This window comes from Cherax quadricarinatus, unplaced genomic scaffold (genome assembly GCF_038502225.1).
Source record: "Cherax quadricarinatus isolate ZL_2023a unplaced genomic scaffold, ASM3850222v1 Contig1478, whole genome shotgun sequence".
NCBI lineage: Eukaryota > Metazoa > Arthropoda > Malacostraca > Decapoda > Parastacidae > Cherax > Cherax quadricarinatus.
This window is the reverse complement of record NW_027196504.1, coordinates 19,502-37,112: the sequence shown is the minus strand read 5'-3', so window position 1 is coordinate 37,112 and position 17,611 is coordinate 19,502. Positions and strand designations below refer to the sequence as shown.

Here is a 17,611-nt window from a genome sequence, read left to right as displayed (position 1 = left end):
TCAAACCAACCTTTGCTGGCCTTAAATTCACTCACATCAGCACTAGTTGCAGGCATTTTTTTAATTAAATCCTGATGCAACTTCCTAGCCTTTTCACATATGATCGCTTGAGAGATGCTATCTCCTGCTAGCTGTTTTTCATTTATCCACACCAATAAGAGTCTCTCAACATCTTCCATCACTTGCGATCTTTGTTTCGAAAACACAGTTAAACCTTTGGCAAGAACAGCTTCCTTGATTGCCTTTCTGGTGCCCACAATAGTAGCGATGGTTGATTGGGGTTTCTTGTACAACCTGACCAGGTCGGCGATACGCACTCCACTTTCATACTTATCAATGATCTCTTTCTTCATTTCTATTGGAATTCTCACCCTTATTGGTGTTCGGTTGGCACTAGAAGCTTTCTTGGGGCCCATGGTCACTTATTTTCCAGAAACAGCACCGAAAACACTGTAATAATACGAAATATTCCAATTGTATGCTTGGATGTTACCGCGGAGGCTGGCTGGTAAACAATGGCATGGGCGGCACATGTGAGGCTGGCTGAGGGCGCACATTGGACGCGTCTCGGACGAAAATCGGTGAGCGGGTTTTTAAGCGGTATGCGCGGCAAAATTTTTGCGATTAAAGCAAGCGGTATGCGGATTAATCGCTATGTGATGCCATCGGTATGCGGGGGTCCACTGTATAAAGGATGAGGTTAATCATAGAATTGATGAAGGAAAAAAGGCAAGTGGTGTGTTGAGGTGTATGTGGAGACAAAAAACATTATCTATGGAGGCAAAGAAGGGAATGTACGAAAGTATAGTAGTACCAACACTCTTATATGGGTGTGAAGCTTGGGTTGTAAATGCTGCAGCGAGGAGGCGGTTGGAGGCAGTGGAGATGTCCTGTTTAAGGGCAATGTGTGGTGTAAATATTATGCAGAAAATTCAGAGTGTGGAAATTAGGAGAAGGTATGGAGTTAATAAAAGTATTAGTCAGAGGGCTGAAGAGGGGTTGTTGAGGCGGTTTGGTCATTTAGAGAGAATGGATCAAAGTAGAATGACATGGAGAGCGTATAAATCTGTAGGGGAAGGAAGGCGGGGTAGGGGTCGTCTTTGAAAAGGTTGGAGGGAGGGGGTAAAGGAGGTTTTGTGGGCAAGGGACTTGGACTTCCAGCAGGCGTGTTAGATGGGAGTGAGTGGAGATGAATGGTATTTGGGACCTGATGAGCTGTTTGAGTGTGTGCAGGGTAATATTTAGTGAAGGGATTCAGGGAAACCGGTTATTTTTATATAGCCAGACTTAAGTCCTGGAAATGGGAAGTACAATGCCTGCACTTTAAAGGAGGGGTTCGGGATATTGGCAGTTTGGAGGGATATGTTGTGTATCTTTATACGTATATGCTTCTAAACTGTTGTGTTCTGAGAACCTCTGCAAAAACAGATATTATGTGTGAGTGAGGTGAAAGTGTTGAATGATGATGAAAGTATTTTCTTTTTGGGGATTTTCTTTCTTTTTGGGTCACCCTGCCTCGGTGGGAGACGGCCGACTTGTTAAAAAAAAAAAAAAAAAAATTAAGCCGTTCCAGACACAAATATTCACACACACAAAAAAAATTAACAATTATATAAGTATTATATACCTTTATTGAAGACTAATGCTGGCTTCTGGAAGATAGGGAGGAGGAAAGGGGGAAGAGTTAGTGTTTGGAAGGGTAATCTCCCTCCATAAGGACTTCAAGTACTAACAAGTCCCTCTCTGGGGTTAATTCCCTTCTTTGTCTTTTAATGCCACTAGGACCAGCTTGAGAGTCACTGGACCCCTGTCGCGCAACATATCTGTCAAGAGTGCTCTGTTTCTGGCCTCTGTTTATGATTTCCCTGAAGTGGGACAAGGTTTTGTCACTAAACACATTGCAGATATGGCTTGTTTCAGCTTGGTCAGGGTGGTATTTCTCTACAAAACTTTGCACCTCATTCCATTTTGCACAAATGTCCTTAATCTCTGAAGAAGGCACCTCCTTCATACTCTCTTCCTCCTCCTCCTCTGAAGCAGGTTCTTCAGCTGCAGTCTGTTGCAGTTCAAGTTGAAGCTCTTGCATCTCTTCAGTGGTTAGCTCTTCCCTGTGGTCCCCCACCAACTCTTCCACATCCTCGCCACTCACCTCCAACCCCAGGGACAGCCTCAAACCCTTCAAAAATCCCTCTCTTGGACACAACCTGGCCACAATTTTCTCGAAGTAGAGCTGAAAGTCTTGGAAGTCACTCCCTCCCAAGCCTTACCTATAAGGGGGGAAAGTGAAGTGATTCCTCCAGAACTCTCTTAGGGTTAACTGAGTGTCCGAGGTCACTTCAAAGCACTTTTGAAACACTGCTTTTGTGTACAGTTTTTTGAAGTTAGAAATGAACTGCTGGTCCATGGGCTGGAGGAGAGGAGTGGTGTTAGGGGGCAAGAACTTCACTTTTATAAAACTGAAGTCCCTAAACACTTGGTCTTCCAAATCTGGAGGATGTGCAGGAGCATAGTCCTGTACCAGGAGGCACTTAGAGTGGCAATTTCTTTTCCAGGAGATATTTTTTCACACTTGGACCAAACACATCATTAACCCATTCTTTGAAAATTTGCCTTGTGACCCATACCTTATGATTAGCTTTCCACATCACACACAATCTATTCTAGATGACATTGCCTTTCTTGAACACTCTGGGATTTTCTGAGTGATACACCAGTAAAGGCTTCACTTTAAAATCACCACTAGCATTACGACACAACAAAAGAGTAAGCCTGTCTTTCATAGGCTTGTGTCCTGGCAGTGTCTTCTCCTTCTGCATAATGTAGGTCCTGTTTGGTATTTTCTTCCAAAAGAGGCCTGTTTTGTCACAATTGAACACTTGTTGGGGTTTGAATCCTTCAGCCTTCATGTACCCCTGGAATTCCTGCACGAATTTTTCAGTCTCTCATTTGTCAGAACTTGCAGCCTCTCCATGCCTTACAACACTGTGTATGCCACTATGCTTTTTAAATCTCTCAAACCAGCCTTTGCTGGCCCTAAATTCACTAACAGCAGCACTTGTTCCAGGCATTTTCTTTGCAAGATCTGCATGTATCTGCCTTGTCTTCTCACAAATAATAGATTCCATAACACTGTCTCCCACTAATTCTCTTTCCTTAATGTACAATAACAACAACTTTTCCAACTCTTCCATTATTGGTGACCTTTTTTTCATTAGAAAAGTTACTCCTTTCACAACATTAGTATCCTTGATTTGTTCTTTCTTTGCCAGGATGGATGTACAGTGGACCCCCGCATAGCGACCTTAATCCGTGCAAGAGGGCTGGCTGTTATGCGAAATGTTCGGTATGCGAATGAATTTTCCCCATAAGAAATAATGGAAATCAAATTAATCCGTGCAAGACACCCAAAAGTATGAAAAAAAAAAATTTTACCACATGAAATGTTAATTTTAATACACACAAACTGAAAAAGGCATGCACACTTACATGACACTTACTTTTATTGAAGATCTGGTGATGATTGATGGGATGGGAGGAGGGGAGAGAGAGTGTTAGTGTTTAGAAGGGGAATCCCCTTCCATTAAGACTTGAGGTGTCGAGTCCTTTTCTGGGGTTACTTCCCTTCTTCTTTTAATGCCACTAGGACCAGCTTCAGAGTCACTGGACTTCTTTCGCACAACATATCTGTCTATAGTGGCCTGTACCTCTCGTTCCTTTATGACTTCCCTAAAGTGTTTCACAACATTGTCAGTGTACAGGTTGCCAACACGGCTTGCAATAGCTGTGTGAGGGTGATTTTCATCAAAAAAGGTTTGCACTTCAAGCCATTTTGCACACATTTCCTTAATCTTTGTAGTAGGCAATTCCTTCAATTTCTCTCTCCCCTCCTTTGAACCAGTTTCCTCAGGTCTGGCCTCTTGCTCTTGAAGTTGATCTATCAGCTCATCAGTGGTTAGTTCTTCATTGTCGTCCTCCACCAACTCTTCCACATCCTCCCCACTAACCTCCAACCCCAAGGACTTCCCCAATGCCACAATTGATTCCTCAACTGGCATACTCCTCTCAGGGTTAGCCTCAAACCCTTCAAAATCCCTTTTGTCTACACATTCTGGCCACAGTTTCTTCCAAGCAGAGTTCAAGGTCTTCTTAGTCACTCCCTCCCAAGCCTTACCTATAAGGTTTATACAATAGAGTCAGTTGAGTTTCTGAGGTCACTACAAAGCACCTTTCAAACAGAGCTTTTGTGTACAGTTTTTTGAAGTTTGCAATAACCTGCTGGTCCATGGGCTGCAGGAGAGGAGTGGTATTAGGAGGCAAAAACTTGATGTTAATGAATTTCATGTCCCCATAAAGTCGCTCTGCCACGTCTGTAGGATGACCAGGGGCATTGTCTAACACCAGGAGGCACTTAAGTTCTAATTTCTTTTCAGTTAGGTAATCTTTCACATTGGGGGCAAATGCATGGTGTAACCAGTCATAGAAAAAGTCCCTAGTGACCCATGCCTTACTGTTTGCCCTCCACAGCACACACAAATTTTCCTTGAGGACATTCTTTTGCCTGAACGGTCTGGGAGTTTCAGAGTGATACACTAATAAAGGCTTCACTTTGCAATCACCAGTAGCATTGGAACACATCAACAAAGTAAGCCTGTCTTTCATAGGCTTATGTCCTGGGAGTGCCTTTTCCTCCTGAGTAATGTAGGTCCTGCTTGGCATTTTCTTCCAAAACAGGCCTGTTTCATCACAATTAAACACTTGTTCAGGTTTCAGTCCTTCAGTTTCTATGCACTCCTTGAATTCCTGCACATATTTTTCAGCCGCTTTGTGGTCCGAACTGGCAGCCTCACCATGCCTTATCACACTATGTATGCCACTACGCTTCTTAAATCTCTCAAACCAACCTTTGCTGGCCTTAAATTCACTCACATCATCACTAGTTGCAGGCCTTTTTTTAATTAAATCCTCATGCAACTTCCTAGCCTTTTCGCTTATGATCGCTTGAGAAACGCTATCTCCTGCTAGCTGTTTTTCATTTATCCACACCAATAAGAGTCTCTCAACATCTTCCATCACTTGCGATCTCTGTTTCGAAAACACAGTTAAACCTTTGGCAAGAACAGCTTCCTTGATTGCCTTTCTGTTGCCCACAATAGTAGAGATGGTTGATTTGGGTTTCTTGTACAACCTGACCAGGTCGGTGATACGCACTCCACTTTCATACTTATCAATGATCTCTTTCTTCATCTCTATTGGAATTCTAACCCTTATTGCTGTAGGGTTGGAACTAGAAGCTTTCTTGGGGCCCATGGTCACTTATTTTCCAGATAAAGCACCGAAAACACTGTAATAATATGAAATACAGTGGACCCCCGCTTAACGATCACCTCCAAATGCGACCAATTATGTAAGTGTATTTATGTAAGTGCGTTTGTACGTGTATGTTTGGGGGTCTGAAATGGACTAATCTACTTCACAATATTCCTTATGGGAAAAAATTCGGTCAGTACTGGCACCTGAACATACTACTGGAATGAAAAAAGTTCGTTAACCGGGGGTCCACTGTATTCCGATTGTATGCTTGAATGTTACCGCGTAGGCTGGCTGGTAAACAATGCCACCGGCGGGACATATGAGGCTGGCTCAGGCCGCACATTGGACGCGTCTCGGACGAAGGGCGCTGAGCGGGCTTTTGGGCGGTATGCGAGGCAAAATTTTAGCGATCAAAGCATCCGGTATGCGGATTGTCCGTTATGCAAGGCGTCCGGTATGCGGGGGTCCACTGTAATGGCAGATTTGTTTTTCCCATTCATCTTGGCAAGTTCCAGCACCTGCATACCACTCTCACCTTTTTCAGTCTCTTCACGCTTAAATTCCATGGTGTTTCTCACTTTCTTTACCAAAGGAACTTTACTAGCATGGAGCCATGGTTACTTATTTTGCAGTTGCACTGCAAAAAAACACCAAAAAAATGGAAAATATGTGAAAAGTTTGGACATATGAGCAGAAGCTTCCTCACGCACCGAGAGAGACAGCCAAACTGACACGCAAGCAGTCCCAGCCGGCGGATGGATGCATCCGAAATGGCCGATCACCGAAATAATGTCCGATCACTGGAAGCTGAAAAACCAGCTGATCACTGAGTTGGCCGATAACAGGAATGGCCGATAACCGAGAGTCTACTGTATACTGTAGTCAGGAGAGGCGAAGCAGGAGGAGGTGGGGTCATAGTGGAACCATCCACTAGTCTAAGTAGGTCTTTGTCCAAAGGTTGGACAAGTGTTGAAGAATTCTTTGTATCAAGATCCCATGATGTTTCAGTGTCTGACAGATGTGATAAATGGTTTAAAACTGACAAGGTGAAGATTGAGACACTTATGCAACATATGAGCAAATAGAATTATCAAAGCTTATTGCTTGGGTAGCTTTGAAAATTGAGTTGGGCAAATATTCTGTTAGTGGGATGGATTGTGAAGGACCTGCCTAGTATGGGCCATGTATTATTATGGGCAATGTATTATTATTATTAGTAGTACGTATGTATTTTTGGGTCACCCTGCCTCGGTGGGAGACGACCGACTTGTTGAAAAAAAAAAAGTATGTATTATTATAATAATTATAATTATGATTATTATTAATAATTTAGGGAACTGGAGCACGGATCCAATTCCCTAGATCAAGAGCCCCTCACCAAGGAACCTCCCTTGAGGGGGAAGTTCGCATCCTGAAATTTCGTTCATATCCAGAAGCAAAAAAACGACCGAGTGACTGTTTGTATCCTGAAAAATTCGCATGGGGAGGGGGGCATTCATAAGCCGAGGTTCCACTGTATTTTATGATATTAGATGTGTTGAATATATGGTATATGTATATTGGTGAAATTACGCTTTATTCTATTTTTTTTAACTTTGATCTGCTAACACTGTGCATACATGAATACCTATAATATTACAGTTGTTTGAAAGTGTAATAGTCCTCAAAACATGGAAATAAGTTACATGTTTGACTTTATTGAGTAATCCTGGGTTAAATATACTTAGTGTGCTGGGTGGCTGAATTCCACTGTTAGTAGCATGAAAACATAATAAATTTGGAATGAAATAAGTTATCTTAATGCCACTTCCACTCCCTCTTTGCTGGTAGGGAAGCTGGTGATGGAACAACAGCTGTGCTGTCTTATGCAAGAGTTGGTAATCAATCATACTGCAGCTTTTTGTTTGGTTATTAAAGGTTTAAGGTGATTTGCTGTGGTTGAGCCCCATGCACAAATACCATAGGTGAGGTAAGGGTAAATGAGAGAGTGGTAAAGAACAAGAAGAGCCATTTGGGGTGCATAATACCATATCTTTGAAAGGATGCCTACTGTTTTGGAGACTTTCTTGGATATTTGCTGTGTGTGGGTCTAGAATTTGAGACTGCAGTCAAGGTGGAGACTTAGAAATTTGCCCTCTGTGTGTTAAAGGTTAAGACTTATTCACCTTTTCAGTTTTATTCTAGTATGCTTGATGTTTTTCTTTCTTTACAAGTTTTTAAGTTCTAAGGGTAAATATTATTTAAACTGCTCTTTTAGGTTTGGTTGCTGCCCTGATGGTGTATCTCCAGCATCAGGTGAAAACTTCTCAGGATGTAGTAGCTTTGAGTGTGAAGGATCTGGTCCATGCGAATTCTGTAATGAGACCAAATATGGGTGCTGTCCTGATGGTGCTTCAGCAGCTCAAGGCCCTGACTCTGAAGGCTGTCTTGATGCAACTGAAGAATCACCCTCAGAACAAATAACAGGTTAGAGTTGTTTTGCTATTTCAGTTCCTTGGCATTTTTAGTGGTAAATTTTAAATGAAATGTAGCTGTGATAAGGTTTGTGAGTTTTATTGAGGAATTAGTCTGCTTTTTTAAAACTTGTTTGTACAATTGTGTGTTGGTGACTTACTAAGAACATGCCTTACTCAAGTTTCTCTTGTCTAGGTCCTAATAGAATGTATCTTGTAAAGTAAAAGGACACAAGTGCAACTAATGTGACATTTATTGTGGCAACGTTTCGCTCTCCAGGAGCTTTATCAAGCCATTAATGGCTTGATAAAGCTCCTGGAGAGCGAAACGTTGCCACAATAAATGTCACATTAGTTGCACTTGTGTCCTTTTACTTTACATATTGTCGGTAATTCTACCAACTTTATTACAGAATGTATCTTGCACTTTTGCATTCAATATATGCTTCCTTCCACCTACATTCACATGTAGTTGCTCATGGGGAACTTAAAATTTGTACTTAGTAAAGAGAATATCATAATGGCACAAACATGCACAGTATCTGAACCACCCAGTTCCAGATAAATAATGTTGGAGGACATGATATTGAAAACTTGCAAGGCTAATGATAAAGAGTCATCCATCCTTTATTGATGATTCTTTGCCTACACAGTGGGCTTTTATCAAGTCACAAATAAATGACTTGATAAAGTCCATTGCTTTGGTGAAACATTATCAGTAAATGACTGCATATACATGGTGAGTGTGTTTCCTTTCTTGGGTCACCCTACCTTGGTGGGAAAAATAAAATCTAGATAGTACATCATAGTTTTTGTTGCCCATGTTTTTTGATGTGGTGAAAGGTTCATGCTGTATTAAAAACAGTAAAATGCCACACTTTGAATCCTATTTAGGAAGAGGAATCTACATTGCATATTCAAGGTATGCCATAATGTTATGCTGTGTAAATCAGATAGTCATTAAGGAAGAATTTTCTTTAGGCGGAATTTTTTATGAAACCCTTTTTTGAGTTTAAATCACTAGAGTTGTCAAAAGTGGTAACAAATGTAAGCAAGTTATAGTTCCTATATATGAATACATAAAAGCATTTTAAGAGTTTGATGGCAGATTTATTAATAATTTAGCTGAGTTAAAACATAACCTATTGAAGAAGACAAATGTGCTAGTATAGTATATTATAATTATTGAAGATTGAGACACTTATGCATCATGTGGGAATCTTTATCGAGGAAACATTTTGCCCCACAGTGGCATCATCAGTCCAGTACAAAGCAGAAAGGTGTAAGGGGAGGAGGAGTTTGAGGTAATCAGTCCCTCAGCCTGGAGTCGATGTGTTCAGTCCATCAAGATTGATGGACTGAACCTCAAACTCCTCCTCTCCTTACACCTTTCTGCTTTGTATTGGACTGATGATGCCACTGTGTGGCAAAACGTTTCCTCAGTAAAGATTCCCATATGTTGCATAAGTGTCTCAATCTACAACTTGTTGGATTTTTAAACCATTTATCACATAATTATTGATGCATATGTTTATGGTTGTGATTTTGAAACAAGCATTTATGATGATTTTTGTTACATAATGTACAGTAGTACATGTTTGATGTGCATGATGAGATACACTCTCCGATCTGCAAAATGCATTATTCTGAGGTCATATTTATATCTGAAGACCCTGTTTAACCATTAGAATTGGTGCCTAAGCAAAATAAATTAGTTATCTAACATTTGTGCAGAAAGATACTAAATTCAGTAAGCTCTACTTAACTCTGAGGCTGACATTGGTCATAAACTTTTTTCTGGTTAGCTGGACTTGAATCCTGGAAATGGGAAATACAGTGCCTGCACTTTAAAGGAAAGATTTGGGATATTGGCAGTTTGGAGGGACTTCTGAACTGTCACATCTCAGCGCCTCTGCAAAGACAGTGACTATGTATGAGTGATGGTGAAAGTGTTGAATGATGATGAAAATATTTTTCTTCTTTTTTGGGTTTTTCTTTCTTTTTGGGTCACCATGCCTTGGTGGGAAATAGCCAATGTATTAAAAATAGAGAAAATGTGTTATAATTATTTATACTTTATTTCAGAATCATCTGTGACAACAGCTACTATAACTATGACAACCTCAACAACAACAGAGATTCCTCCTGACTGTATATTCTCATCATTTGGTTGTTGCCCAGACATAAATAACAAAAAGGCACAATACCGTGACTGGAACGATATACAAATAACCCGCACATAAAAGACAGAAGCTTACGACGACGTTTCGGTCCGACTTGGACCATTGACAAAGTCACACTAACTGAGGAGGAGCAGGACGGCTATATATAGGCAGGAAGAGGTGGAGGTAGTAGTAGTGGTAGTAGTAGTGGTAGTAGTAGTAGTAGTAGTAGTACAAGAATTGTATATAATACCGACAGGATGAAATGACACATGCACAACACCCGGGCATCCCCACCGTAGCCGTTTCGCCATCCAGCCAGCCACTGGATGGCGAAACGTCCACAACAAAGACAACCAGACGCCGCACATGTGTCTAATTTCATCAGTAGATGTAGTAGAAGAAGAAGAGGTAGTAGTAGTGGTAGTGGTAGAAGTGGGAAATAAGGAAGACGAGCCAGTCAAATACAAAGGAAGGGGAGCACTGCAAGAGAGCTAGAAACCCACAGAGGGAGAGCAAGCGCACCGAGGTGCGTGAAAGGGGAAGTGGTGAAATAAAATAAAGAAGGAACAGAAACACGAGACAGGAGAGAGAAAGACAACCCAGAGGAGAAAAGGAGAGAGGAAAGGGGAAGAGGAAGAAGAAAAAGAAGAAGAAGAAGAAAAATGAGGATTCAGGTTAAGTCACGGGTGTTCTGAAGTTTGGAGCATTTTACAATGTAGTGGGAGAGGAAGGCATCTACAGAGACGAAGCCAGGGCTAAGGTTCATACAAGGAAAGTTGTGTATAAGAGAGGATTCAACTAAACGGCGACTGTTCGAGTTGGAAGTAGGGAAGACAGTTTTAGCTGTCTGTCACGTCAGAGATCATAGCCATCCTATTGACTGGTCTTCTGCTAAAACTGTCTTCCCTACTTCCAACTCGAACAGTCGCCGTTTAGTTGAATCCTCTCTTATACACAACTTTCCTTGTATGAACCTTAGCCCTGGCTTCGTCTCTGTAGATGCCTTCCTCTCCCACTACATTGTAAAATGCTCCAAACTTCAGAACACCCGTGACTTAACCTGAATCCTCATTTTTCTTCTTCTTCTTCTTTTTCTTCTTCCTCTTCCCCTTTCCTCTCTCCTTTTCTCCTCTGGGTTGTCTTTCTCTCTCCTGTCTCGTGTTTCTGTTCCTTCTTTATTTTATTTCACCACTTCCCCTTTCACGCACCTCGGTGCGCTTGCTCTCCCTCTGTGGGTTTCTAGCTCTCTTGCAGTGCTCCCCTTCCTTTGTATTTGACTGGCTCGTCTTCCTTATTTCCCACTTCTACCACTACCACTACTACTACCTCTTCTTCTTCTACTACATCTACTGATGAAATTAGACACATGTGCGGCGTCTGGTTGTCTTTGTTGTGGACGTTTCGCCATCCAGTGGCTGGCTGGATGGCGAAACGGCTACGGTGGGGATGCCCGGGTGTTGTGCATGTGTCATTTCATCCTGTCGGTATTATATACAATTCTTGTACTACTACTACTACTACTACTACCACTACTACTACCACTACTACTACCTCCACCTCTTCCTGCCTATATATAGCCGTCCTGCTCCTCCTCAGTTAGTGTGACTTTGTCAATGGTCCAAGTCGGACCGAAACGTCGTCGTAAGCTTCTGTCTTTTATGTGCGGGTTATTTGTGTATTGCCCAGACAATTATACTGCTGCACATGGACGAAACGATGAAGGATGTTGTCTCTCTTCAGCATTTGGGTGTTGCCCAGATGACATTACTGATGCACAGGGACCAAGTTTTCAAGGTAATAATTCTGTTCACTGCATTGATATATCCTCCTCTGCTTACCACACAGTAGCAATTAACAAATATCATTTGTCTCTTCCATTGTATCCAGCATTGCAGATTGATTAATTAGCAATAATTATAGCAGTACTCTTCAGCAAATCACTTAAATACCAAACTGTCCCAGACTTTCTGAAGAGAGCTAGGGTAGCCACAGTCCATAAAGCTCTTTCAGATTTTAAAAATAACATACCAATATCAAATTTGTCAATATTGTCAAAAATATTTAAAAAGGTAATCCACAAAAAATATATTACTATATAACTTAATGTAATACTTATGACAACTTCCAATATATATTAAAATCAAGCAAGGAAAGTTGCTTGAAAGAGAATAGTCAGGTTCAAAAGAAGAAAATATTCTCTTTCAAACTTATTTATTTATTTTTTTTAAGCTGTCCCACACAAGGTATAATTAAAAATGCTTGATCTCCCATAGTTAAATCATTAAGAAAGGCCTTTAATGCTGTTAACCATAACAGTATTCTTCTTAAATTAAAATTTGATGCAATTAATTGTCATGGAAACAACTTTATCCAGTATTAACAGAGCAGTAGGCACTAATACATGCACTTCTTCTTTTCTTCCATTAAACAATTAAGTCCATAAAAGCAGTATTTGTAGCCCCCTCTTACTTCATCTTAACATCAGTGATCTTCCTAATGTTTTCCAACACCTAAAACAATTGATGGCAACACTGCTTATGCATTCTGAAAGTTAGATCTTAACACCATAAAGGGGCCAATTGGCACATCTTTTCTGGAACATGCAATTATGGTAAGCTCTTGTTAAATTCACAAGATACATTCCTTAAAATTGGCACTTAACTTAAAATGAAATTACATGACATGAGCAACAAAATTGTAACATACTATTTTGTTTACATATACAAGTACAGTGCATTTGGCTGCTGTCCAGACAATGAAACAGTAGCTAGAGGGCCAAATAATGCTGGATGTGGATGCCAGTACACACAGTATGGCTGTTGTCCAGACACCCACACACCTGCAGCTGGGGAGGACTACAGTGGGTGCCCTTGTAATACTTACACATATGGCTGCTGTCCAGATGGTGTTAGTGTTGCACAAGGACCTGATACAGAGGGTCAGTTCCTAAGAGTTTTTATGTAATTTCTTAAAGATCTTAATACCATAATGAAATGTCATGTGAAAATATAATAATCTTATCTGTTTTTCACTGAGGCTGGACAAGGAATTCTTGCTGATAATAAATGCTGAAGGAGGGGCGGAGATATATTGCAGTTTTTTAATTGTAGCATCGGGGCCCCATTGGCAAGACAGTGATGGAGTGATAAATTAGACACGTGTGCAACTCTTGGGTATCTTTATTGAAGAAACGTTTCGCCACACAGTGGCTTCATCAGTCCATACAAAGGAGAATCTTGAAGAACAGGAGGAGAATGAGGTAATCAGTCCCTCAGCCTTGAGTCGATGTGGTCAGTCCATCAATCTTGAACAGAATACAGCATATGTGTGGAGAAGTAGCTTATATACCATAGGCAGAAGAGGTGCAGCAGTTGTAGGTGGTGTCACATTTGTCCAATGTGGAAGTAGGTCGTGTGGCGAAACGTTTCCACAGTAAAGATACCCAAGAGTTGCACATGTGTCTAATTTATCAACGTGTTGGTTCTCTGAACCATTCATCTACAATCCTGTCAGACACTGCAACTTCTTGGGATCTTAATACTTGGGAATTCTTCGCTTGCCTAACCCTTGGGCACGACCTACTTCCACACTGGACAAATGTGACACCACCTACGACTGTTGCACCTCTCCTGCCTATGGTATATAAGATACTTCTCTGCACATGCGCTGCATTCTATTCAAGATTGATGGACTGACCACATCGGCTCAAGGTTGAGGGTTGTAGATGAATGGTTCACAGAACCGACACATTGATAAATTTATCAAGGTTGATAAATTTATCAAGGTTGAGGGACTGATTACCTCATTCTCCTCCTGTTCTTCACGACTCTCCTCTGTATGGACTGATGAAGCCACTGTGTGGCGAAGCGTTTCCTCAATAAAGATACCCAAGAGTTACACATGTGTCTAATTTATCAGTGTGTCAGTTCTCTGAACCATTCATCTACAGTGATGGAGTGAGAGTAGATGAGTGTCTTCTTTTTCAGGTCACCCTGCCTCAGTGGGAAATGGCCGATGTGTTAAAAAATAATGCTAATTAAAAATAGTGTTTTTACTTTTCTCTTTTTTAGTAAATTAATTATTTTAGGGTGTGGGTGTGAGTATGAGAAGTTTGGGTGCTGCAAAGACAGACGCACACCTGCCAGTGGTCCAGAGTATGAGGGATGTGGCTGTGCGGAATCTGAGTTTGGCTGCTGCCCGGATGGTGTTACACCTGCCACTGGAAAGTTCTTTGAGGGCTGTCAGGATGAAGTTTCTATTATACCAGGAGGTGAGAATACTTAAAATAAAGCTATTAAAGGAAAATAAAAAGAAACATCCTTCTTTTACAGGCACACCACCGATTTTCCGGCACCCAGACCAAGAGGGGTCATACTATAACAATTCAACAATATGCCTCTGACCCACTAATTATATACTTCCCTTTACTCAGTGTATCATGTGGGAGTTCGAACACGTGGATGGGGTAAAGTAATACTCACGTAGGCTGGAAGTACGTATAATTACAGATAATGTGGGGAGCGCCCAACAGTCTGCCTATCTCCTTGCTCACTCTCGTATAACTGACTGGCCGCCCACAGTACCCATATGTCAGGGGGTCTTTGAATACTGCTGTGGTCAGCACAATATGAATACAGACAGTGACTCAGGCAGAGACGGTTGATAGTGAGTCAACTACTGGTACACTGGTTACTGGTAACTGGTTACTACTACTGGACCCACTAATTATATACTTCCCTTTACTCAGTGCATTTATGGTGTGTATGCTTATTTTATGATGTATAGAGAGAGCACATTTGTTTGGTATAAATTGGTGAAGATCCTTAACCCTTTGAGGGTTTTCGTCGTACTAGTACGTTTTACGCGTAGGGGTTTTTGACGTACTAGTACGCATAAATTCTAGCGGCCTCAAATCTAGTGGGAGAAAGCTGGTAGGCCTTCATATGAAAGAATGGGTCTATGTGGTCAGTGTGCACAGTCTAAAAAAAATCCTGCAGCACACAGTGCATAATGAGAAAAAAAAACTTTGACCATTTTTTTTGAATAAATCAGCGATTTTGCAGTGTATTTTCGTATGGTATTTATTGTTGTATTCTAGTTTTCTTGGTCTCATTTTATAGAATGGAAGACATATTACAGAAATTGGGATGATTTTGGCTGGTTTTACAAAGAAAGGTGCATTGAAATTGAGCTCAAAGTAGCAGAAATGTTCGATTTTTACCAAACTTCAAAAGTAGACAAATCGTGCCAAGCGTGCAATACACGTCAACTGGTGAGTCTAATATTCTTTCACAAGTGCACCAATAATATTTATACCATTTTTTACATTAATGCAGTAGTCTGCATAACAGTAAATCTTATATTTTTTGTGAGAATAAAAATTCAAAACGGAAAGCAAAAGAATATAAGAGGGGCCTTGAGACGTTACTAGTGACTAGAGCAAATGTCATTTTAGTGCCAGGAATGTCTTTCTTGTTTATTCTGGACCCTATTCGGAAATTGGCATCTTTTGAAATTTGTGTGAAATTGGCAAAATTGCTAAATTCTGACCACTGTACTGGATAGTTGAATTTCATAAATGGGTGGTTTCTTGCACCATTCGATAGAAAAAATGGAGTTCTAGCGAAATATTCATGTTTTTTGTCGACTAGTACAGCAAAATTGGCCGAAAATGGGGCTCAAAGTGGGCAAAATCGCCGATGCGTAAACATCGCCGAGACCGCTAACTTTGCGAGAGCATAATTTCGTTAGTTTTCTATCAAATTTCAAACTTTTGGTGTCTTTATGATCGGGAAAAGATTCTCTATCTTTTCAGAAGAGAAAATAATTTTTTTTTTTTTTAAATTTGGCCGACCCTGAGAACGAGTTTCGGAGAGGGCCTGTCGACCCTCAAAGGGTTAAATGTAATACAGCCTCTCCTCACTTTGCAATGTACTCGTTTATTGATGACTCAAACTTACAGCGGGCTCTCTGACCAGTATGCTTACCTAAATAATATATATTAGAGATGATTTCCTCTATTCTGTTTATTAGAATACATAGTACACTACTGTATAAACATTGGAAAATATATCAGAAATGTTATAAATGGTGCAAAAGTGACATTAAAACAATACAAATGATGGTTGACACAAACCCACTGCCATTATAGTATGCTCCTCACTTAGTGACGAATTCGTTTACCAATGTGGTCTTAGGAACAGAACTCCGTCATTAAGTGAGGAGAGGCTGTATTTAGTTTTAGTTAAGGTATACCCCCAGGTTGAATTATTAACAGGTATTACCTGGAGTTTACCTGGAGAGAGTTCCGGGGGTCAACGCCCCCGCGGCCCGGTCTGTGACCAGGCCTCCTGGTGGATCAGAGCCTGATCAACCAGGCTGTTGCTGCTGGCTGCACGCAAACCAACGTACGAGCCACAGCCCGGCTGATCAGGAACTGACTTTAGGTGCTTGTCCAGTGCCAGCTTGAAGACTGCCAGGGGTCTGTTGGTAATCCCCCTTATGTGTGCTGGGAGGCAGTTGAACAGTCTCAGGCCCCATCTTTTTTTGTTTTTAATCAAATACATTCATACCTTATGTATGATGACTGTAAATTTATAGAAGGCTAATACTGATTTAGTGAAGAGTGGTGAAGAACCAGAGATTTAATATTAGTTGAAAATCATAAGTGATGACAGGCAATTTTCATTATCTTTGATGGCATTTAGCTTTTTCTTTGACATAAGAACATAAGAACATAAGAAAGGAGGAACACTGCAGCAGGCCTGTTGGCCCATACTAGGCAGGTCCTTTACAATTTATCCCACTAACAAACATTTGACCAACCCAATTTTCAATGCCACCCAAGAAACAAGCTCTCAAATCCAACCCCTCCCACTCATGTACTTATCCAACCTAAATTTGAAACTACCCAAAGTCCTAGCCTCAATAACCCAACTAGGTAGACTGTTCCACTCATCAACTACCCTATTTCCAAACCAATACTTTCCTATGTCCTTTCTAAATCTAAACTTATCTAATGTAAATCCATTACTGCGGGTTCTCTCTTGGAGAGATATCCTCAAGACCTTGTTAATATCCCCTTTATTAATACCTATCTTCCACTTATACACTTCGATCAGGTCTCCCCTCATTCTTCGTCTAACAAGTGAATGTAACTTAAGAGTCTTCAATCTTTCTTCATAAGGAAGATTTCTAATGCTATGTATTAATTTAGTCATCCTACGCTGAATGTTTTCTAACGAATTTATGTCCATTCTGTAATGTGGAGACCAGAATTGAGCTGCATAATCTAGGTGAGGCCTTACTAATGATGTATAAAGCTGCAGTATGACCTCTGGACTTCTGTTGCTTACACTTCTTGATATAAATCCCAGTAATCTATTTGCCTTATTACGTACGCTTAGGCATTGCTGTCTTGGTTTAAGGTTGCTGCTTACCATAACCCCCAAGTCCTTTTCGCAATCTGTATGGCTAAGTTCTACATTATTTAACTTATAAGTGCTAGGGTTATGGACACTCCCGAGCTTCAGAACCTTGCATTTATCTACATTGAACTGCATCTGCCACTTTTCTGACCAAGAGTAGAGTTTGTCTAAATCCTCCTGAAGTTCCCTAACATCTACGTTTGAATCAATTATCCTACCTATCTTCGTGTCATCGGCGAATTTGCTCATATCACTA

At 40.8% G+C, this 17,611-nt stretch overlaps 1 protein-coding gene across 4 annotated transcripts in view; it reads left to right on the top strand.

Annotated features, from left to right (window-relative positions):
* LOC128688249 (papilin-like) overlaps positions 1 to 17,611 on the top strand; it is a 49,283-nt gene that overhangs the window by 23,447 nt on the left and 8,225 nt on the right. For 3 of the 4 annotated variants that reach the window (XM_070081023.1, XM_070081022.1, XM_070081024.1), the window contains exons 2-5: positions 7,568 to 7,776; positions 9,849 to 11,722; positions 12,656 to 12,866; positions 14,016 to 14,198. In XM_070081023.1, coding sequence (XP_069937124.1) covers positions 11,633 to 11,722; positions 12,656 to 12,866; positions 14,016 to 14,198 — 484 coding nt within the window. In that variant the 5' untranslated portion in view covers positions 7,568 to 7,776; positions 9,849 to 11,632. The remainder of the gene's footprint in view (positions 1 to 7,567; positions 7,777 to 9,848; positions 11,723 to 12,655; positions 12,867 to 14,015; positions 14,199 to 17,611) is intronic. The other variant, XM_070081025.1, reaches the window with a different exon arrangement.